Source organism: Wasmannia auropunctata, unplaced genomic scaffold (genome assembly GCF_000956235.1).
Source record: "Wasmannia auropunctata unplaced genomic scaffold, wasmannia.A_1.0 LD335736.1, whole genome shotgun sequence".
Taxonomy (NCBI): Eukaryota; Metazoa; Arthropoda; class Insecta; order Hymenoptera; family Formicidae; genus Wasmannia; species Wasmannia auropunctata.
Genome location: NW_012027154.1, coordinates 539,564 through 562,461, shown reverse-complemented (window position 1 = coordinate 562,461; position 22,898 = coordinate 539,564). Strand labels below are relative to the sequence as shown.

The window sequence follows — 22,898 nt, the reverse complement described above, 5'->3', positions numbered from 1 at the left end:
GGAGAAACAATTTACAGTAATCACAACTATTTTAGTGTTTCTACGACAAAAATAGCCAAGAAAAAGAGATTGTTCTGGAACCATCACCGAATCTGGTTGTCGTGAAGAAAGTTGCGGCGAGTTTAGCATGCGCCTTTATATTCATCAAATTTATCCCGGTCTTCCCAATACAACGCGTGAAAGGTTTGTTTGAAAAAAATTTCAAGTCTTCAAGCTTGCCACGTATAATACACATCTTTCATGATTAACGATTTTTCTTTTCAGAGGACGAATTTCTGGAAAACACAAGTATGCTTTACAAAATATGGTACTTAATGCTGACAACTATGCTCGCGCGTTTTAAATACTACCACGCGTGGTTGTTCGCCGATGCCATATGTAACAATTCCGGCCTTGGATTTAATGGCTATGACGAGCGAGGCAACGCGCGCTGGGACTTGGCCTCGAACGTCGACGTTTTAAAGTTCGAGGTGCGATATGCCTGCTGTTTATTATACTATAATAAAAAATGTTAAAATTTCGAAGTATTATTAGCAATTAAATAAGGAAATGACACGAACTCATCTTTTTATTGCCACACATGATGGGAGTTTTTCTAAAGTTACTCTTGCAATTTATCGTTTGATCGATTTTCAGACATCGCTTAATCTCAGGGACAGTATCGACAGCTGGAACAAGGGCACAAATTTGTGGCTGCGATCAATCATGTACGAACGAGCTGGTCGTAACAAAGTGATGTACACGTACGCCTTGTCCGCTTTATGGCACGGATTTTATCCCGGCTATTACCTCACATTCGCGAGTGGAGCGTTCTTCACTCTAGCATCACGTTCGGTTAGCATATTTTAACGTTGTGTTGTATTTTAAAGACTGCAAACGAATCAGATCGCTTTTCAATCTCCCGTATATTCTTTCAACAGGTACGTCGCCACATCCGGCCGCTGTTCCTGAAATCTCAACGAAAGAAGACTTTTTACGATGTCTTAACGTTTATCACGACGAGAATTCTAATGGCCTACATGACGTTCAGCTTTGTATTATTAGAATTTGTACCAAGCATCAAAGTGTACCTGTAAGTGTCATTCATTGTTTAAACTATCCCTAGGGATATAATTTTCGATATTGAAAATTTAAATTTATATCGAAGGACGTCCTTAATTACCGAGTTCGATTTTGATTAACTTATTTTTTTTTTGTTATTAGGTACTTGTACCTGTTCCCGCATTTATTGGGTTTGATCGCGATATTACTTCTACCCCGACTAGGGCTGTCGCAAACGACGCACAAACAGTCGGCCGCGAAGGCCGAAACTGATCTCGCCGAAACAGTCAGCAACGGAAACGCACACAAAACAATGTAGTCTTCTGATCCGCAATCTTTCTAGGAAAGACAGATATTTTTTATGGATGTTTTTATTATATATATATATACATATATATAAATGTACAATACATACAATATATACAATATTTCTTGTTACAAGATGCATTACAGATGTGAAAGTCTATCGATAAAGTGCTGTACGCACGTTACATTTATGTAAAACATCAAAATCGACGTATCGTTTTTATATATATAATAATATAAGTAAGAAAAGTTTTATAATTCGCCTAAATACATGGCTGTTTTATCTACGAACTCTATCAATCTATTCTTATATCGTGTTTAAACGAAAAAAAGTAACACTGAAGCTTTTATGTGAAAACTCAAAATAATATCGAAACATCAAAATAATTTGTCTCAAGAAAAATTTAAGTAATGATAATAGCTGTTATTAGAACGATACCGTAGACCGTTAAATATAATTACAGGCTACGACGAGTGGCCTCTTCAATGACTTCACGTGCACAGCTTTATTCGATCGCCGTCTAATGGAATATCATGTTTGTAATTGGGTAAAGAGAAGCACTGGGACTGTCGAGCGTACACGCGAAGCCCTATCGCGCGAACAACGGCGAGCGAATGCGTCTGACCACCGCGAACGATCAGTTAGTGTTTCATTGTTCGACGTTAGCGAAGAAATACAACGCACGGGCAAAAGCAGAGGACAATCTATGAGAGCTATGGTAAAACCTCTATCTATAACTTGTATTTGTGAATGTAATCTTCATCATGTTGCAGCTGTTGAAGATTTTGTCAGTATTTTGTGTAGGGAATAATCATTATTAAAGACAGATAGACAATTGTCTATTTTTACTTCTTTCAACACAAAAAAAGATATGATATCTCGGAGCTTCGAAAGGGCAGGTATCTTTTTTGTATGAGAGACGTCATAAAAAAGGAGTAAACTTTAGATTCTTGTTTTTATATAAGAAAGAATTGTTTTATTGAACTTCTAAAGCAAGAAAAATTAAATGGATGACTATCCATTTTAATGGATTGTTATAAATGGAAAAGTTGTAGATTTTAATGATCGAATAATTTAAAATGTAAATTAGAATTATATGATATTTGACGTGGACAGACATTTACGACGGGAACAACGATTTCCAAGCGTTCAAGATGATGAGTGTAATAATGATTACTGTGATTAATTGTGATTTGCTTACTGTGATTAATTGTGCGGATTATAGGTACTTGTATAAATAATTTAGTCCGCGTGTACTATTGAGACGGCACGTGTCAGTATAATTTACTCATCGCATTATTCTTAAGTGATTATTGATGTTTTGTATCAAGAATTTGACGTGTATTTGATAGAGGTTTTACTTATGGCAGAAAAGAGCTTTTGCCATAGCTCTCTGCACGATGTCGCCTTCGAAGCGAATCCGATATGCGGAATCGATGATTTGCAGAAGCTCTTTACCATGGTGAAGGTCGCGTACGCTATGCTGGTGATTACCCTGCTGCTGATGATGTGGGCGTCCGTGGCGCGGATGCACGAGCTACCGGTCCAATATCCGCCGTGTTTCTTTAATCCGCTATGCACTTGCTCGAAAGCCATACCGGACCTCGGAATAGTGGCGTGCTACAATGTACCGATGCCGCGTATACCGCAGCCGATTAATTCATCCAAAGTGTTCATGCTGCAACTGGAGAACAATGGGCTGAGGTTTCTGCAGCCACAGTATCTCATGAACACTGGTACTCGGTTGAATTAATATTGAAACGAAAAATCATATATTGTATACATATCTCTGTTGTCTCATGTTACTTTATTTATTTATTTTTATTATAAAATTATTAATTTATTATTAATTTTATATAAATAAAGATAGCATTTTTGTTTTAATAAAATATCTGTACACACATATGAAATTTTAATTTTTTGAAATAACATTTTATTAAGATACACACATATTTTCTATTATTATTTAAAATATCGTTATTATTAAATGCATTTTCAGTTGTGAATGCATTTGAGCCACGGATAGATTGTAAAGAAACCGTGATATGGCGTTTCTAAAATAATTGTTTCGTGCATTTTAGGCCTCTATAAACTACAGATTAAACATAATCCCCTGGCGGACATTCCAGAAGAAGCCTTTCTAGGTCTTGAAAGATCATTATGGGAGCTCGATTTGTCCTACAATCAGCTCGCAAGCGTACCGAGCAAATCGTTTAGACATTTACAAAAATTACGACTTCTTGAACTCACAGGTATATGTTATTCGCTTTTATCGACTTAAATCAATTACAATTATATATACACAAAAAAATTAAGAATTTTATAGTTCTGAAAAAGTTCTTTTGATACTTACAAAGCATCTAAAAGCATGGTGTTATATAGAAGATTACTAAAATTTGTAGTAATTTTGCATACAATCTTAAAGTTTTTAAATAAAAATATGACGAATTTCAATCAGGATATTTGCTCAAATAGAACAGAAGAGAGAGAGAGAGAGAGAGAGAGAGTATTGATAATGAAATTTATAATAACTTTAAAAATATTACACAGAAAAATTGGAGTGACATAATAAATTGAACACTAGCATTATCATGCACAATTTTATACGCAGGCAACAAGATATCTCGCATCGTGCCGGAGAACTGGCGTGGCTTAGAGAACTCCCTGCAGACTCTACGTCTGGGAAGAAACGCGATCGAGAAACTGCCGGCCGATGCCTTCGTCGGCCTCACGTATTTGGAGATTCTTGATCTTCGAGAGAACAGCCTGAAGGAGATCGATCCTTCGGTGTTCAGGGATGGGATGGCTCACCTGACGCACCTTTATCTAAATGACAATCAGCTGACATACGTGCCGTACGCTCAACTATCCCTATTGAAACGCATGAAGGTCCTTGATCTCAGTTACAACAGGATATCGAAGATGCTGCAGACCCAACAGGAACCGGAGATCAGGGGTATACAGATGTCCCTGGACGTGTTGCAGTTAGATTACAACCAGATTGAAAATCTCGCGTCCGGTGATTTTCAACACTTCTTTAAGGTCAACCGCACATATCTTAGAGGCAATCCTTTGATGATTATCGAGGTACAATAATGAAATAAGGATTATAATTTAATAAGACTTCAATCGAACAGCGCGAAGTCGAGAGAATACTTATAGGCGATACCTAAGAAATTAAGATCTTATATTGATAGTATTAAATAGTAATAAGATCTTATATTAAATAATAGCAATTAATAATACACATGTCGAATATTCGTGATTAAAGGAAGGTACGTTCAGAAACTCGCGTATTCGTGAGCTATATTTGAGCGACTGCGATCTACTGGAGATCAACTCGGCCAACTTAGCCGGCTTGGAATTGTCGCTCGAATTACTGGACGTGTCAGGAAACAATATAACTATGCTTCCTAATGGTCTGTTTCAAGAGTTCGATTTCCTGCGTACGCTTGTCTTCCGCGAGAATCGTATCGGCACATTTTTGCCAAGTAAATAGTGCACACTTTTCACAATTGGCGAACGCGAAACAGGTGGCATTATCCTGACGATGTGTGCTTTCAGCCGAAGTTTTCAACGGCTTCCAATATTCCTTGTATAATTTGGACCTCAGCGGCAAGCAGAACAGCATGATTTCCCTTCAAGACCTGCGACAAATGAGAAATATGCGTTCCCTCTCGATCTCCCGAATGCCACAGACGACTTTATCACCGAATGATTTTCTGGAGTTTGGCATGGACATCAAAGAACTACGGATAGTCAATAGTAATCTGAACACGATCAAAGGCCACGCTTTCATGCACGTTCGCGGAATTAAGTATCTTGACTTTTCTGAGAATTCGATATCGACGATAGATGACGAGGCTTTCTCGGAGGTAAACTCTTATTCCGTTTTTTTTAAACATTAGCTCAAACTTATGATATGAGTATATTAAAGAAATTAAATCTTTATAAAATAAAGTTAATTTACAAGATTGAGTGTGTTGCTATGTGCAATAAGAAAATTATATAAACATTACAAAGTTGTTTAAGAATTTTTCGAAACTTTACACGTAGGTGGGCCATTCCCTATTGACGTTAAGGATGTCTCACGGTCTCTCCTCCACAATTTCCGAAATGCCAAATCGGCCATTTAAATCATTGACGAATTTGCAACATCTCGATTTTAGCAATAACAAGATACGATCTTTACCTGCTACGTCTTTTCATTTTTTGAAGAGGATTAAACGAATTGAGTTCCAGGATAACGAAATCGACAACATACCGAAGGGTACCTTTCAGGTAAGTTGCCTTTACGCATGACGCGTATTTTATGTGACAAAAAAAAAGTCCGTTTTTAGGGTGATATCCATTCAACGATGGAAGAAATCAATTTCGCTTTTAATCAAGTGAAAAATCTGCAAACTCATACTTTCGTCGATTTGTCGGCCCTAATGGCGATTAATCTGGAGGACAACGTTATCGAGAAGATCGAAAGACGAACCTTTATGAATATGAATCGACTTAAGTACATTAACCTGCGCGGCAACAAGATTAAAGACATCACCGATGAAGCCTTCCAGGTAATTTAATATATGAATACATGCGTCATTCTTAAAAGACACAAGTTGTATTAAGTATTTGTTTGAATGTGCCTGTGACTATAGATTCTACAATAAATTTAAAGCTGACTGCTTCTTATTAAATATCTCATATAAGAACATTACTTATTGTATGTTTAAAATTTTCTATATCTTCAAAATTAGAAATTAAATCTTTGTTAAGCAACTTAGAGAATTAACTGAAAATAAAGATTTTATTTGTTTGAATTTTTAATTTAATGCAATTAAAGTTTGATATAAAATTTTTGCTCTAAAATAATTTTATAAGCATTGATCATTGTATTTATTCTAGTAAATTCGATAATAAATTGTTTGAAAGATACAGTATACATTACTGATAAACATATTAATTTTTAGAATTTACCGGATCTTGAATTTCTTGATCTCGCATATAACAATCTTAATGAATTTGACTTCGCCTCATTCGATCAAGTGGGTACATTATCGTCATTCAAAGTTAACGTTAGCCACAATGAAATTTCAAGATTATGGGTAAATAACACCGTTTTCACATCTCCGTTTGTCGGTGAGTTTAATATCATGTTTAATAAAAATAATCTCTCATAAGAATAGTATTGACTTTGTCTTAATTTAGAAATAATAAATAAAATTTAATTTTTAATTATTTTGTTTCATTCTGTTTTATCTAAATTATTTAATATTATTTATTTTTCTACTTATTAAGCTATTTTTATTCGTAGCTGTTGGCATTTTTAAACTGATTTTTTAATTTTTACTTTCAGTTGGCGGCAATGTGCAATCGAACATCAAAGTTCTGGATTTGAGTTATAATAATATCTCCGAAATCACGAAGTACTACTTCAAGCCGGTCGAGTACTCGCTCACTCATCTGTATCTGTCGAACAATAAATTGAAAAACATCACCCAGGATATCTTCGATAACATGCCTCACTTGCAGTGGCTCGACATGAGACATAACGTGCTGACGGAGCCAGATTTTGACTGCTTCAAGAATACGAAGAACCTGCAAGTGTTACTTTTCTCCTGGAACGAGATCACGGATATCCCGGCAGAGACTCTGAGACCCCTGAAGAAACTGCGCATCGTGGATTTGTCTCACAATAAGCTAAGAACACTCCCAGACAACATGTTCACTGACTCCAACGTAGAGAGTCTCGATCTCTCGCACAATCAATTCACGAGGCTGCCTGTCAAGAGCATGTCGGTGATTTCTACTGCGAGTTTGGCAAATCTGGATATGTCCTGGAACATCCTGTCGGGGATCCACAGCGCCGACACGATATTCAGACTCAGAGTAAGTTCATTAATCTGAGAATACTCTGAGATACTTGTTTTTCATTAGCTATATCGTCTAATTGTATGCTGCTAAGTATTATATTACACATTATATTGTACATTGTATTTATACATTTTTTAATATATTATTTTGTTAATAGGGTCTTGTGTGGTTAGACCTGTCGTATAATCGACTCGTTAGACTAGACGACGGCGTATTTTCCGACCTATCGTATCTGGCTCACCTCGACTTAAGTCACAACAAGCAACTCATTCTGGAGAGCCGCGGAAGGACGTTCTATGGTTTGGAGGACACACTTCTGTACCTCGGTCTGAGCAATATTTCTCTTTTGAGTGTAAGTATATTATTACGCAAAAAAAACAACATATAGAACAGTACGTAACGTGTAGCTTAGGTTCCAGAGCTGCCTCTGAGACGATTGCAAGCCTTATATCTGGCGCATAACGAGCTGGCATCGATTCCTCCGGAAATGTCGTCGAATCTGACATCTCTTCACTACTTAGATTTAAGTTTCAACGATTTGACAGTGGTGCCGTTGATTACCCACACGTTGCCGGAGTTAAAGACCTTCAACTTGGCGGACAATCCCATTACTGCCATTACAAATACCAGCTTTCTCGGCATAGCCGACAGTCTCGAAGAGCTCGATATACGAAGACTCACTCTGTCAGTCTTTGAAGTATGGTCTTGTTTACATTTCAAATTTGTACATTACGAATTTTGCGAGATCTCGTTTATTATAGACACGAATCGATCTTCTTTCAGGCAGGTGCACTCTGCAAAGCCACCAAACTCCGCAAATTGCATATTACTGCGTACAACGGTATAAAGAACTTCAACTTTCCCAACATCTTGGAATATAATCACGGTTTAAAGCATTTGCTCATTGATGTGAGTACTGAACGAATAGCATACCATGAAGATTAGATTTACTGAAGCTATAATGTTTTTAATAGGTTCAAAATGACACTAATCTAGAGAAGGAAATGAGAGGAAAGTTACCCTCCAAATTGTACAACATTACGTTGACTGGTAAAGCTTTGCAGAATATACATTCAGATATACTGCACGTAAGTTTTCGTTCTTCAACTCGTACTTGAACACATTTTTTTTGTAAAATCTTAAAGCAAGTCTCACGTATTTTTTTGTATTTTTTTTATTTAAAGAAATTAAAATTTTTTCTGTCTGTTTTTCAGATCGTAATAATTTTGGATCAGAATTAATTAACTTAAATTTTATTTAATTTTTATGGAAACTATACCTATGAGTTATTTAGTAATTCTATACATTATAGAACTTAAATTTTAACAATAGTAATTGGTTATAAATTTCATGGAAAAGTGTTAAATATTATTAAAGTTAAGAGTTATTAAGCGTTGGTTTTGAAATATATATTAAGTAATTTTTTAGGGTATGCGAAATCCCCATCTTCATTTTGGTTTGTACAATACCAGCGTGGCGATCGTGCCGCGAGAAATATTCAGAAGCGCGCAGCGTGTGCGCAACATAACTATGGAGATCCGCGACAGTGATACTCGAACGCTGCATAATCCATCGTCCACTTACAAGCCGGGAGTACCGGGCGAGCGATTTCTCATGAAGCTTCGATTAGCGGGCAATCATCTCAATTGTGATTGCGATATCGGGTATGATATAATAAAATCGAATTGTTATAGTGGGATACTTAAATGACGATAGTGTAGATTTAAAGGAAGCAAAACGTATAGCAGTAAATTGCAATGCCATTGTTTCAGTAGCACGAATCATTCAAAATGACGACATAGAAGACAAATTAATATACGATTTATTTGATTCTAAAGTAGATTTTAAAACTTATAAAGTTTTATTAATGTTTCATTCTTTTTGCGACGTAGTTCTTTATTATATGCAAATTTTTGTTTTGCAAAATATCGATTAATCTACTAACAATAACAATTTTTTTTACACAGATGGATAGAAATATGGCAGAGGAAGCAAAGGCAGTATCAAGAGGACCGATGTATCTCTTACGACGAGTTTCAGAATTTCGAGCGAGAGGATGGCGACGAATTCAGCTGTTGGGACAACGGCTGGGACGATGATCTCCGCGAGACGTTCTGTCTAAACAAAAACAACGTGTCATTGTCGAACTCGTTAAAAACGGAGCTGGAATGCGGATGGGGCGCGGCGAGTCGCACTATCGAGCTGAACACTGTAGTTTTCTTGGTGTTCTCGGTCGTCCTAGCTGTCGTTTATTAAGCGTCTCTTTCTCGACTTCATTGCCTTCTATTCAATATTCTCGAAAGTTGATTTGCGAATTTTACTGCGCACCCGAGGGTGAGGAAATGATTAACGATTAGATTATCATGCATGTTCATAAATTTGTACAAAGAAAGATTAAATCGCAATTAAAGAACTTCTGTAAGGGTAGCACCGTCACGATTTTATTCGTGCATTTTACAATACTGCATACTAATTGCGCATCACGAATTTAGTTGCAATACCAACTGCCATATGTACGATCGGCAGAACGATGAAACCGAGTATAAATATAAGGCAAACGTACACGCCGAGTAATTGTACGACAAAGATTGTGAGCTTCACCATAACTTGCTGAAAATTCTTGGTCTTGCGTATATCAATTATCTTGTCCAATACGAATCTCAGTATGAAAGAAAACATCTGAAATTCGGAGTTTCGAGAGATACATTCAATCCTTTACCCTTGGCTCGCTGATGTGAAGGATTTAGAAACGCGCTTGTATAATCACCTGGATAACGGGAGCGACATTGAGAATTATGTATATCAGTCCTAGCAGAGATCGCGCCGTAGCCTGAGCCATTACTACGATCAACGCGGCGAAGGAATATTCGGTACGCGGTGTACCGCAAGATTCCTGATAGGTGGCTAAATACTCCCGACAGTTGGAGAGAATACTTCGCTTTGCTCTGCCTTCCTGGGGCTCGTCTTCCTTGAGAACGTTCTCTACAATATTACAATATAATTCGATTACCTGCGTTCTCTTGATTCGTATTTTTTATAATTTTTTGTATCAATTCACACTAAAGTTGTTTCTTAAATCTGTATTGTTGACATAAGATTTTAATCTGTTATGGCGCAAGAATTGCTACATGCAAAATTTTTGTTGAATAAAAATTTGTAACATTCCAATAATAAGCAAAAAAAAATTAATAATTGTATCATAAATCAATATTATACTTAAATACTTGATTAGCATATTTATTTGTCACAAAATTAAGATTATCATAATTTTGCTAAATAATCTATTACTGATATTTGAAGAAGTAATACTGCACCGAGTTATTGTATGTTTGTTTAGTTATATATTCACCTAATGCGTGAGTGGATTTTCCGTAATTCATATGATTACTGATAGAAATGCTATACGGATTTTTGTATTTCCATGAGACATATTGAAGTTGTTGAATCATATTGCTTTCAAATGTGGACGTGTCATATTTCTCGGCACCTAAATTTTCAGTCGCGCTTAATGTATTCGGAATTTCCTCATTGCTCACATCCATTGATTGAAGAGACAAATCGTCCTTGCTAGAACAATTGGGTTTATCCGAGATCTAATAATAAAAATAATTCGTCTATATCGTATTACTGATATTATTATCTTACGTAATAAATTTTCGAGTACCATCTCGTATCTTTTTTTTTTCTTTTTACCTTTCTGCACAAGTCAGAATTGTCTGCTCGTTCGTGTTTAACGACAGGACTAACGGTGTTGAATTTGCAGGGAGCAGTTATAATTTGGACGGTTTGTTTCCCTTCGACGCACATACTCGTGAAATTTACGCAAATTATTTATAACATTTAAAGTTACATGCGGAGATCGAGTGACAACAAAGCCGAGTGGATTTATTGAGCTTATGAAACATTCATCTCTCTGGATCTCATGGATCGTGAATGTAGCACGTTTGCGCTAAAAATGTGAAGTTATCGTGGAAATGATCCTTTTAGCAGTATCAATTATAATCGTAATTATAATATTAGCATTTTTTAAATGTATGTAACAGTAAAAATTCTATTTAGAAAAATATACATATTTAGCACTAAGCTTATAATTTTGTAATTTTTTTTAATCTTAATTATTTCATATAAATTTATACAATATTATCTTGAACTTCAAGTAAATTCCAATTAATTTAATTAGCAATTAATAATTTTAATCTGCAGAATTGCTCAAAGCAAAAATTTTATTATGATTCGTTGCTAATCAAATCTAAAAATTATTATAATTTTATCAATGTTAACAAAATAATATTATTCGCGATAAGTTAATTGTCAATTAAGTTAATTATTGGAATTTGATCGAAATCACCCCCTATAACTGAAACAATCATAAATATACAAAATGTCATAAATTAAATAAAAATTATAACATTTATTGACATAAATTAAATTAAAGAAAAATATTTAATAATTCAACTATTTAACGCAGCTGGATATCATAAAAGCTGCAGTGTTCCAAGCGTCAAGTGGAATGCACCTACACAATTTGATATTTTTGAAACATTTTTTTATTTTTTTATTTGTTTTCGGCCATCGACAAATTTTTCAAACCTGTTGATTGGCTGTAAAATGAAGAGATCTAAGAATCTCTCTGTCCTGCAGTCAATTAACACGCTTAAAAAATTGTACGACAAAAAACAGACAAATAGTAACTATTCGTAAACCGGAAGTTACGAATGCAATGCAACCGGATGTCGAGTACATTTGGCGGTTTAATGGCGCTTCCATCGTCCCCATGACTCCATGTTTATTACGTCTAAAGAGGTTATGCGGTAAAAGCTCTGTGCGTGCGGACGTTTCACGACGAATTTTTGTACTCTACATTAAAACCAATCAGTCAAGATGGTAAGCGACGAGAATAATTATTATTGAGTACTCTGTAACAATTTTTTCAAAATTTTTCCGTGACTTGTGTTTCCTTTTCAATCTCTTTTGCACTTGTAACTTAAACTGGCGTTTTCTAACCTAAAAAAAACGCCCGAGTAATTTTTTAACGAAACAATTTTTTATAACAATAAAAATCACGATATACTTTATACAAAAAAATGAAGATAATGAACAAATGGTATATTTAAAAAGTATACATTTAATAGTCTGTTTATATCGACAGAGTTTTGGGTACACATTAATGGAACGAAATTCGGAAACAAATTTGCTTTGCTTAAAGCACAAAGAACAACAAAAATGTTATTGTTTGTTGTAAGCCTTATGTTGTCTGTATTTATTCAGCTTGAAAGCTAAGAAATTTTGAAAAATTTTAAACATGTTTATGAACGTATAAAAATACGTAAGAATCTGTAGATGAACTCAAAATTAATACATACGCGTTAAAGTAATTTGTTCTCTGTAAACATTTTATGAATATAAGACTGTTAATACAAAGATATTTGCGTTTTTTTTAATAACAAATTGTTTACTATTTTCCAGACGATTGGCAAAAACAATAAGATGCTGCAGCATATCAACTATCGAGTTAGGATCATCCTACAAGATTCTCGAACATTTATAGGCACATTCAAGGCCTTCGACAAGCACATGAACTTGATACTTGGTGACTGTGAAGAATTTCGTAAGATCAAGCCGAAGAACACGAAGCAGCCAGAAAGAGAAGAGAAGCGTGTGCTGGGCTTTGTGCTTCTACGCGGCGAGAATATCGTTTCCTTAACAGTCGAGGGTCCACCGCCTCCCGAGGAAGGATTGCCGAGAGTACCGATTCCAGGAGCCGCACCAGGACCGGGTATGGCTCGTGCTGCTGGAAGAGGTATGCCAGCGAACGTTGCGGGAGTGCCGGCTGGACTGCAGGGACCCGTCAGGGGTGTCGGAGGCCCCTCCCAACAGATCATGACACCTGGCAGCAGAGGTCAGGTCTCGGCACCACCTCAGATACATCCTGGTGGCCCGCCGCGTATGCCAGTCGGTGGACCGCCACCGGGCATGATGGGACCGCCGGCTGGAATGATGGGTAAGATCTTTTTTTGTTCTGAATATCCAGCTCCTTTAAGCTGTCATTTTATTTTTCTTTTTTTATGTTTTTGTCATATATTATGAATAATTTATATCTTTCTTTGTTATATTTCAATATTTAGCATATATCACATTTTTATTTGATACTTCTTACTTATCAGTATTATTTTATATTTAAAAAAAGTTTATAATTTTATTCTTCAGTCAAATACAATATATTATATAATATATTTGGTTGATAGAAAAGTGACACAAGTCACAAATGCTAATTTTTCACTTGTGTCACACTTTTCTTTCGTGTAACGAAATCTGATGTCCAATCTAGCATTTTTTTCAGTTCTTCATCACAATAAAATTTATGAGAATGATTATATGTATCGGTATTTTACATATATTAATTTTCAAGATTAGATTAGATCTATCAAATTATAGAAATAGTTACAAAATGTATATATTTTGCCGTCTTACAGGTATGCCACCCGGAATGCCGCCTATAGGACGTGGTGGTCCACCAATGGGACCACCTGGCATGAGAGGCCCGCCTCCAGGTTTGATGCGCGGCGGTCCACCTCGCCCGTACTAGTAACTGGATTATCAAAAACTTTCATAAAAATATAATTAGAAATAAGAAATTCTTTTGTAATATTAATGCATCGTACTCTTCAATCCTTGTAAAACTCTGGTGTGAATATATAACAGTTTTATAAAATTAAGATTCATAAGAAATAATAAAGTCTGCTCAGATAACGCTCAAATATCTTTACTTGAAAAAAATCAATATATTAGTAATGTTCGAAAACTTCTAACTCGTGCAGATTCTCTCTCTTTCTTTCAATTAAATCAGTCAAAAATATATTAAAAATAAATTTAAGGTTTTAGATAATGGAATGTCTATGTTTCTAAGATAAATTTTGTTTTAACAAATGTAATATATCTTTAGTTTAATATAAAGTTTCCTTAGGCAATGTTCCTTAGAAATGACAAACGTAGATATTAACACCATTAATGAATCTTTACTCACGTTTAAACATTTTTATTTTTTCGCAATTAGCTATAAATATTGTTTGTATCTGTACACAATTTGCACTAGTATCATTATATACAGAACAAAGTATCTCTGATTTATTGCATTAGTTGTCATCTACAAATTTTACTTCTAAATGAGAGTATTGCACAGATTTCTATAGAAATAGAAATCTATAGTATATAGAAATCTGTGGAGTATTGCCATTGAGAGAATGATGTACGTGCGCGGTTTTTTTTTTATAATTTCTTAATATAAACAATATTGATTCGGTAACAAAATCTTACATTAAAATTGTTAAAATAAGACTCGCTTTATAAGTTAACTAAAAATTAACGAAAAACAATTTTGAAAAACTGATTAAGTAATCCCTTGCCTTATGATCTAAATTTGTGACCGTCCATTTCGTAGTTAGGAACAAGATCGTTCGCATGCTGGGCCAATCAAGTGTCTGGTAATACGCTCTTTTTTGCTGGAAGATCAATGATATCATGATACCGTAATAAGAAACTTTCAAGCATTATCTTATGAAACATGAATCTTCAATAATAATTATATGTGATTATTTATATATATAAGAGAGCTTGTAAATATAAATGTAGATATAAGATATAATTTTATTAATATGTCTGACGGTCTAAAATAATTTATAACACGAGTTCAACTCTTGTGTTTTTTATGTTTGGGCCGTAGAATGTATGTACATACATACATATACCACGAATCTGATTCGCGTTTTTATGTTTGGCTTGTAAGCTGTACCATTCGCTGTTAATAAGGCAAGGAATTAAATCGTTCGCTTTAACATTTTTTTAAAATCGCTTATGCGAAAGTAAATATTAAATTACGCTTTGAAAAAGTCCGTCATTCCGGTAAAGAATTACGCTGTAATGTCTTTTCCGACTGCTATATTTCTAGATATATTTGGCGCGAAACGTTACCGCGTCTCGTGACACGAGAAATCTGAGACACTCAGTATATGCCGAGTATATACTCAACTGAGAGAATGTAATTATCTCAATTTACATATTGGTGAAGATTAGCTTAGAAATTCGTACAATAAGAATTTAGGCGAAAGTATCCTGCAACTTGGCGGAAATACTGCATAAAATACAGTAAAGTCTAAGTAATAGAATATCACGATATTGCGATTCGAAGGGCAGTGTCATTTCGCTTACAAAAAATATAGCTTTTTTTCTTGTTACGCTCTCTTAGGTGAGAACAAACTGTTGCTCTATATGAGCGAGTTTTATTAAAAAATAGCAAAAAATGATACTTCTCTCTTTCGCTATTGATAACTAATTCTATCACTGAACTTTTATTAACATTCGCAATTCATTAATGGCGATAGGGCGGAGGAAAGTATATATCCGCTCAACGTTCTTTCTCAGAGTGAGTACGTCGGACATTTACAAAATATTTACAACGCCGCTGCAACAGTAATATGAGCAAGTGACAGATTCACAAAACCAAATTTCTAGATACTTAACATCATAATATCACATTTACAAAAATATTTACAAACAAAAGTACAAAATGTTTTTTTCGAGTGCGCATGTAATTTGACACATCCAGTTATTTTTCCTTTTGCCGTGTAACGTGTAAAATTTATAGTAATTGCATTGATTTAATAATTTATCAATTTAAAACTAAATAGCAAAATTGCTAAATATGCAATGAAAATACAAATTTTCGAATTGAAAAACTGCATTTAGCGTTAAATATAACTGCCCTACATTTCATAACGAATATATTATACATTCAAAGAATCACATAATGATAATATAATCAGTAATAATACAGTTATACTTAGCGCTAAATGCAAATGGAATTTTCGGCTCGCTTCTTTTCTATCGGGAAATAGTAGCGGAATTAAAAGCTGACGAAGGAATTTACACTGCAAACCTGGGATTACGAAAAATTGAATGAACATATTTCTTTACAAAAGTATAAATTAATGGCAGATTGTATAATTTGGCACTTATATACAGTACTAATATTAATTAATATGTTTAAATGTCAGAAGCTTATTTTTTACAAATGATCAAATTATCTTATTCATTCTGTATAATTACGTAATAATGAAAAGATTGGCATCAGGCATTTTCAATCCTTCCGAGATCGTCGAAATCTTCCGAGACATATGTATATAAACCTCATTAAAATAGACGTACATATATATAAATAGAAACATACGCGTATATACTTATACATGATAAATACATCAGTACGCTTTCGAAATGAAAGTATCAGCCTTGCCGTCGTGTAATGACGATTACCACACGCGTAACGCGAGATCTTTAGTTGTTACGAGTCGTCGTGCTCGTCCACCTTTACGATCACCATTGACCTCGACGACTTCTCTAAATCGTGATTCTCGTCGTTGTCCGCTAGGAAGCTCTGCGAATTCTTATTTGTGGATTCTAGTGACGCGTCAAATGTATTCACGTTTTCGTTTTCGAATTTTTCTATTCGAACATCGTCTTCAACGGTCGCGTCTTTATCTGTAAAGGACATAATTGAATACTTTTCACAATTTATCCTTTTGATTTTGATGACGGATCTCATCTCTCGTTAAGATTAAGTCTAATACACTTGTGCAACGTACCGTGCATTTGGTTGACGGGTATATCCTTGCTGATTTCTAACGGAAACTTGAACTGACATTCCTTGATTCCTAACGATTTTGAGGATTCTAGGTACACGACTTGAGAATTAATACTCGCGTTAACGTCTTCAACGTTCGTATCTTTATCTGTAAAGGATACATCACAAATCAGTATGAAACGAAAAAATATACTTGGCGGGAGCCGCGTCTCCTGATAAGTAAATATAAACTTTTCATAATTTATTATTTTAATTTAATGACGGATCTCATCTTTCATTAAGATTAAAGTGCAATACACTTGTGCAACGTACCGTTCACTTGCTTGACAGGTATGTCCTTGATTTCTAACGGAAACTTGACTTGACAGTCCTTTATTCCCAATGATTTTGAGGATTCTAGATACAAGATTTGAGAATTCACACTCGCGTTAATATCGTCGTTTTTCCTACAAGAGAAAGATATTCGTTAATTCATCAAATTCTTAAAATTCGTTATCCAAGGATTCATCAAGAATTAATTATATTAACCTACACACACACACACGCACACACACACACACACACACGTGCGCGCGCGCGCACCTGATATTATTACTATACTGAACTAACCTATGTTGGTTTTCTTCCGATATGGAGGAATCTGTTTTCAGCGATATCGGTGATCGTATCAGATCGATCATATTTTTGTCGCTGTTGCACTCTTCCTTTGGCAAATTTATAGTCGCGTTTACAGTCTTAGAGTCAACATTAAGAATGGCCGGCGAATCGAAAAGCTTGTTCTCCGGAACGTCGTGCCGTAAACGTGTGACCACAGATACAACCGTTGTTTTTCCAGACTGCAAAATATTATGATTATGAGTGAACCTAAAGTGTCGAGGCAACAAATCAAACGAGACAATGGTAACAAGAATGATCGAGACAACAAATCACCTTTATATTCGATTTGACAGATTCTGCATTCTGCGACAAGTTTACAGTCGGCAACGTAGTCTTTATTTGATCTCCATTGTTCAGAGAGATATGATGGGGTTGAATGTTAATCGAGTTTACATTAGGTTGGCTCGTAACGCATAGATTCTTTCCTTCCATTATTACTTTCCCTAGCACTTCCTGAAACAGTCAGTAGAACAATCAATGTAATGAAATCTCTGTATAACCGAGACTTTTATTTCTATTCACAGATTCATCTTTGTACTCTTGGTACTGATTAGAATACCTTGCCTGCGTGTGATAATGTTACGGCTTTTGCCTTCTGAATAACGATCACATTAGTCTTATTTAATTTAGTGTTAGTATAATGAGGCATATTTACAACTTTCTTGGGAAAAATACCCTGCAAAAAAATATATATGTTATATCTCTTTAATAAAATATGTTTTTAATAATAAAAAATAAAACATTATTTTTATATTTTTTTTGTTACAGCAATTTTAAATTCCTGCTTATTTAATTTTATAATATTAAAGTTAAATAAGTAAGAATAATCATATTTACATTTACCGTTTTGGCAGTGGATTGATGATCAAAGTTTGCAATTTGTTCGGATGGCAGTTTCTTGCACATTAACGCTACTTGTTTAACTTGAGGTGGGCCAGGACCGCTTGATACAGTGGTTCCAGGATACACAGGCATCGCTTGTGTAAGTGAAGGACCTGAGAATTTTTATTATTTTTACTTGCATTTTTTACGTACGATATATAAAAATAATTGCGTGATAAGCATTCTTATTAACAACGAATAAATATCTTACTTGATAATCTAGTACTTTGTATAACTGACGTCACAGAGCTCTTCACAGATGATGGATTTGAGCTAGTATTGTCAGATACCTGCGTTGTCTGTGTACCATCTGCAACAGTAAAAGAGACTAAGATATATAAAATTGCACAGAAATCGAATGTTGTAAAATTAAACTCGTTCTATCTTTGATGCAATAGATGCGTACTTGTGCTATCTTGAGGTTGTGTGTCTTTATTTGAATGCACTTTGTTTATGCTCAAAACACAGCTTGGTACTGCCGGCACTACTTTTGTACTAATTTTATTCGGCTCAGTGCTTACTACTGTCTTAGGATTGCTGGCGTTGTTTGTACACATAGAAGTTGTAGCAATTACAGGTTTGTTTAATGGAGCTGCGGTGCACTCACTCGAATGTCCTGACACTGTTGTGCTCTCTTTAGAATCTGAATTTATCACGAAAAATAATTTTGAAAATTAATTAACACACAAAAAATATATAGACAAGATATATTAAACAATACAACACTTTTGTTCGAAAAAGAAAGCATCTCCAAATTTATTGCATTCAAAATCTATAATTTATAGAAAAAACAATTTTTAAATACCATACACATATTTTTCTTTCAATCACAGAAATTTTTCAGATTTGATATCATTTTAGCTTCAAAATAACTGATATTCTTCTGTGCTAGGCAATTCGTTTTCTATCACATATCCAATGCACACAAAGATATTAATTTTATTTCCAAGGGAAAATAGCAAGAAGTAAAAGAAACCAACCTGAGATCTCGTTATCAGTAACCGTAATTAACGCAAAATTTTTACGCTTGGTTACTTGTAATACTTGCGATGCTTGCTTAATATCGGAAGTCCGCAAAATATGGTTTGGCGGTTCAGATACTACTAGAACTTTATTCGGTGGCGCTGTCGGCAATGGGGAAGGAGATTTGCGCTTTCGAGAAAATTCCTTGGGTTTCTCACTAACTTTATCAAGCACCACATCTTTATTATCTATCCTCTCATCTTCGATCAAATTTGAATTCTAGAAATTATACAAAGAACATGATTAATAAAATAAAGTTGTAACCGCATATACTATAATATGTAGATATAATACAAACGTATATTTAAAAACCAATTACAAAAAATTAAAGAAAAAAATTTATTAAATATTTTTGTTTACCTCTTGTGATGTATTGCTGTTGAACTCATTTTCAAAGCAATTTAGTTTTGTATCAATAGAGTCTTCTTCCATTTTTAAGTTAGGATGAGATTCAGTTTCAGCAGCTGTTAACACTGATATATACACATATAATTAATATAAATTATTCAACTTAAATAAATCATTACAGCTATCATTTTATAAACCTGTTGGATTTCCAGATTGTCTAATAGTATTACATCTATTAGGTTTCTTCTGGTTTGCAATTGCAGTGGTAAGAGACAGGCTATTCGCTAATGTCGTAAATGCAGACCGCGCTTTTAATCTTGGCAAAAGAGGAACAGTTCGACGACCTTCCAAAGTCCAATCTATACCAGTATTTGGACCGTTAAGTCTGGATAAACAAAATTCACATTATTTAGACAAACGAATCGCAGTATTTTACAATTTGTGCCTAACAGTAATATAACAAGCTTCATTTTATAAACAATTTAATTTAATATTACATATGGGATTTAATTTCATTAAAATTAAATCCCATATGTCATATTCTTTATATACATATTAAACATTAAGTATCTCTTTATTCTTCTATAAGCTTCTCAAATTCACTATCGCATAGAATACATACTGTTCTGCAATTGTTGCAAGCTTCTCGTCGTTCACAGCTCTCCGTACTTCGGCACGATGTCTTTCATTGGAGATATGTAATACTTTAGCAAGTTCTTGCAACAATTTTTGTTTTTCGTTGGTGAAAGGGCCTTGAGCTCGTAGGACAGAGACCATACTTCCATAAGCGTCTAATTCTGTAGCACAAAAAGATCATGTATCAGAATACACATTATATAAAAATTAATTACAACATACACAAATGCTACTAATTTTATAAAGTGCATTTATCTATACATAAACTTTGTATTAAAAAAGTAAAATATATATTCTAGTACAGGATTGTCATCACATAGAATACTGTACTATACAGGGTATTATATTACCAAAGAATATAATTTTATATAAGTAATATATTTTAGAATACCAAATTTTGTATTACATTCTCACACATGTATAACATTTTGTATATTAAGGAAAAATATATTATAAATATATATTTTATATATTTTCTAGAATGATATAATTATTCAAGAAAATTCTTATTTAAGCACACATATCATTAGATATATCTATATTATTAGATACATCTTGATTCATATTTAAAATATTTACATAAATCATCAATACTTGATACTTATTTGAAAAGACATTTTTTTATTTATACATGATCTTTTTATTCTTTGAACACGGGCTTAAGAGCAAGAGCTAAATATTCTTGCCTATAATTCACCATTAAACGTGCCATCTAACTCCACGCCGTTATCTATATAATACAAAGGTCGTTTTCTAATATTAACATAAAATAATAGCCGCAGTGTCTAGGCCGTAAGAATCGCCGGGAGAATGCAGACGTCGGGCCTATATTTTCTGGTGTTGCGTTTCATGTTACATGCATCTGTCCGACGCATCCAATACAGTGACCACTGTTAACCGATGTGTTTAATAATTAAATATAAGACGACGATTAAGGCTTCCATGCCAAGCCATATCCGCTGAACGCGTTATTGGATCTCGGGAATTTTTAACAGGCCCGTTTCTCGCGGAGCGAGAAACGCGCGACGCCAGGATTACGATTTCGGCAACATCGCTGCGGCAGAGGAACGCAGCGGGGAGCGGTCACGCGTTCGCGATAGGATTTTTACGGACGGTAACGAAAGCCTCGCGGAGCGCAACCGAGAGGCAAGCATATCGACAAGGCTCGCTCGCTAAACGAGGCTATTATTCCCTCGACATAACCTTACCGAGGCATCGTAGGCACTTCCTGCACTCGTCGCGAGTCATCTCCGGCCGCATCGGCCACATGATTCCGCGACTCTTCCGCAACCGGGCCCGAGTCACACGCACAGGACAACGAAATCGGCGCGCGTCTCCCAGAGCATTTTCGAAACCTCCGTTGACAGTCGTGCGAGTCGTGCGACGTGAAGTTGTCGGGCTAGAACTATTTCATTAATGTTGTTATTGAGCCCCTGTTCCTGGTTTTAATCGATCGCCGTAAAGTTGGCAGCTTTGATAACGCAGCGGGACGCGCGGGACCGTACGTCACGCTGGTCACGCACGTGTTATGTGGAGAGTTCGAATCCTATTGGCTACCGCGAATAGATCATTCGATCGATTTCTATCCGGAAATGAGATTTGAATAATTAATTAGTAATACATAGATGAGTCTGTTCGTATTGCTTGCACTCAGAATCTTTGCTTTCTCTCCAACGTTAAATCCCGAAACACAATAGATGTCGTAAATCCGAGAGTACAAACTTTTGCATAAATCCCAAAATACAATAGGTGTGGTAAGCCTTAATAGCTGTAAGAAATTGATCAATCATAAATAATCGATTGCATTCTTCACATTCGACTGCGATTGATCCATTCCTTACGGCTTAAAGCTTATTACATCTATTGTGCTTTGAGATTTACCGTTATTTTCAATCTAAGGGCGAATTCACACCTTGACAGATAAGCGGAAAATAGAAAAGCAGAAGTCAATCAGAACTCGCGTTGGTAGTCAATAGTTTTTGCTTTTTGCTTTTCTTGTTATCAGCGCGAGTTCTGATTGATTTCTGCTTTTCTGTTTTCTGCTTTCCTGTCAAGGTGTGAATTCACCCTAAAGCTGTGCGTTTATTAGATATATCGCGTGCTGCGCGCTGCGCGACGAACATCGCGCCGCAGGTGTGCAGCTGGCCTTAAGTCAAAGGTTTGTCCACGTCCAACGAAATCAACTTTACCGACCGCGACCGAGCTAAAGAAGCGCAAAAATTTTAAATAAAAATATTGTATTTATTTATGTCAATTTATTTCTTTCTTTTTCAAGTTTTTACGCAGCAACTCTGATTGTGCCAAAACTTGTCAGTTTTCAGGCTAACTAAAAACATCATACTACAATTGTTTTACTCTGACTTCAGTCTCGTTCTCTTTAACTGTAATTTCAATTTTAAAAATCTTATTCTTCATATTCAATTCAATTCAAATTCGAAAATTCGGAATCTTGGCGGAACTTCAAATTCTTCACACTACTTCACAGCTGTTCGATGATGCCTGCTCGCA

At 35.0% G+C, this 22,898-nt stretch overlaps 5 protein-coding genes across 12 annotated transcripts in view; 3 read left to right on the top strand and 2 right to left on the bottom strand.

Moving 5' to 3' along the window:
- LOC105456263 (membrane-bound O-acyltransferase domain-containing protein 2) overlaps positions 1-1,632 on the top strand; it is an 11,031-nt gene extending 9,399 nt beyond the window's left edge. For all 3 annotated transcript variants that reach the window (XM_011700196.1, XM_011700195.1, XM_011700197.1), the window contains exons 7-11: positions 36-183; positions 265-470; positions 637-834; positions 921-1,072; positions 1,204-1,632. In XM_011700196.1, the coding sequence (XP_011698498.1) occupies positions 36-183; positions 265-470; positions 637-834; positions 921-1,072; positions 1,204-1,360 (861 nt within the window). In that variant the 3' untranslated portion in view covers positions 1,361-1,632. The remainder of the gene's footprint in view (positions 1-35; positions 184-264; positions 471-636; positions 835-920; positions 1,073-1,203) is intronic.
- Positions 1,633-1,726: 94 nt separating this feature from the next.
- Positions 1,727-9,637, top strand: LOC105456265 (chaoptin). Of its 3 annotated transcripts, none has more exons than XM_011700198.1 (16): positions 1,727-2,066; positions 2,796-3,084; positions 3,430-3,600; positions 3,960-4,435; positions 4,620-4,839; positions 4,913-5,223; positions 5,405-5,629; positions 5,689-5,910; positions 6,307-6,475; positions 6,693-7,225; positions 7,368-7,562; positions 7,623-7,907; positions 7,994-8,119; positions 8,185-8,298; positions 8,639-8,874; positions 9,178-9,637. In XM_011700198.1, the coding sequence occupies exons 1-16, from the start codon at positions 1,872-1,874 to the stop codon at positions 9,464-9,466; spliced, it is 4,056 nt and encodes a 1,351-aa protein (XP_011698500.1). In that variant the 5' UTR covers positions 1,727-1,871; the 3' UTR covers positions 9,467-9,637. The 3 variants fall into 3 exon arrangements, with proteins under 3 accessions (XP_011698500.1, XP_011698501.1, XP_011698502.1); XM_011700200.1 differs by having other exon boundaries at positions 2,019-2,066; positions 2,719-3,084; XM_011700199.1 differs by having other exon boundaries at positions 1,976-3,084.
- LOC105456266 lies at positions 9,630-11,278 on the bottom strand. The gene is made up of 4 exons (XM_011700202.1): positions 10,904-11,278; positions 10,560-10,803; positions 9,978-10,192; positions 9,630-9,889 (listed from the first exon to the last, which is right to left on the bottom strand). The coding sequence occupies exons 1-4, from the start codon at positions 11,015-11,017 to the stop codon at positions 9,680-9,682; spliced, it is 783 nt and encodes a 260-aa protein (XP_011698504.1). The 5' UTR covers positions 11,018-11,278; the 3' UTR covers positions 9,630-9,679.
- A 706-nt stretch (positions 11,279-11,984) lies between these two features.
- LOC105456267 (small nuclear ribonucleoprotein-associated protein B) lies at positions 11,985-13,968 on the top strand. The gene is made up of 3 exons (XM_011700203.1): positions 11,985-12,094; positions 12,677-13,211; positions 13,684-13,968. The coding sequence occupies exons 1-3, from the start codon at positions 12,092-12,094 to the stop codon at positions 13,794-13,796; spliced, it is 651 nt and encodes a 216-aa protein (XP_011698505.1). The 5' UTR covers positions 11,985-12,091; the 3' UTR covers positions 13,797-13,968.
- Positions 13,969-14,230: 262 nt separating this feature from the next.
- LOC105456268 (protein EMSY) lies at positions 14,231-21,802 on the bottom strand. 4 transcript variants are annotated; one of them, XM_011700204.1, is made up of 14 exons: positions 21,599-21,802; positions 20,377-20,551; positions 19,952-20,139; positions 19,767-19,879; positions 19,364-19,625; positions 18,790-19,026; positions 18,595-18,711; positions 18,339-18,496; positions 18,061-18,177; positions 17,775-17,954; positions 17,454-17,680; positions 17,157-17,290; positions 16,846-16,992; positions 14,231-16,741 (listed from the first exon to the last, which is right to left on the bottom strand). In XM_011700204.1, exons 1-14 carry the CDS (start codon positions 21,657-21,659, stop codon positions 16,545-16,547), a joined length of 2,313 nt encoding a protein of 770 aa, XP_011698506.1. In that variant the 5' UTR covers positions 21,660-21,802; the 3' UTR covers positions 14,231-16,544. The 4 variants fall into 4 exon arrangements, with proteins under 4 accessions (XP_011698506.1, XP_011698507.1, XP_011698508.1 ...); XM_011700205.1 differs by having other exon boundaries at positions 18,345-18,496; XM_011700206.1 differs by having other exon boundaries at positions 18,595-18,693.
- Between the last annotated feature and the right edge of the window lie 1,096 nt (positions 21,803-22,898).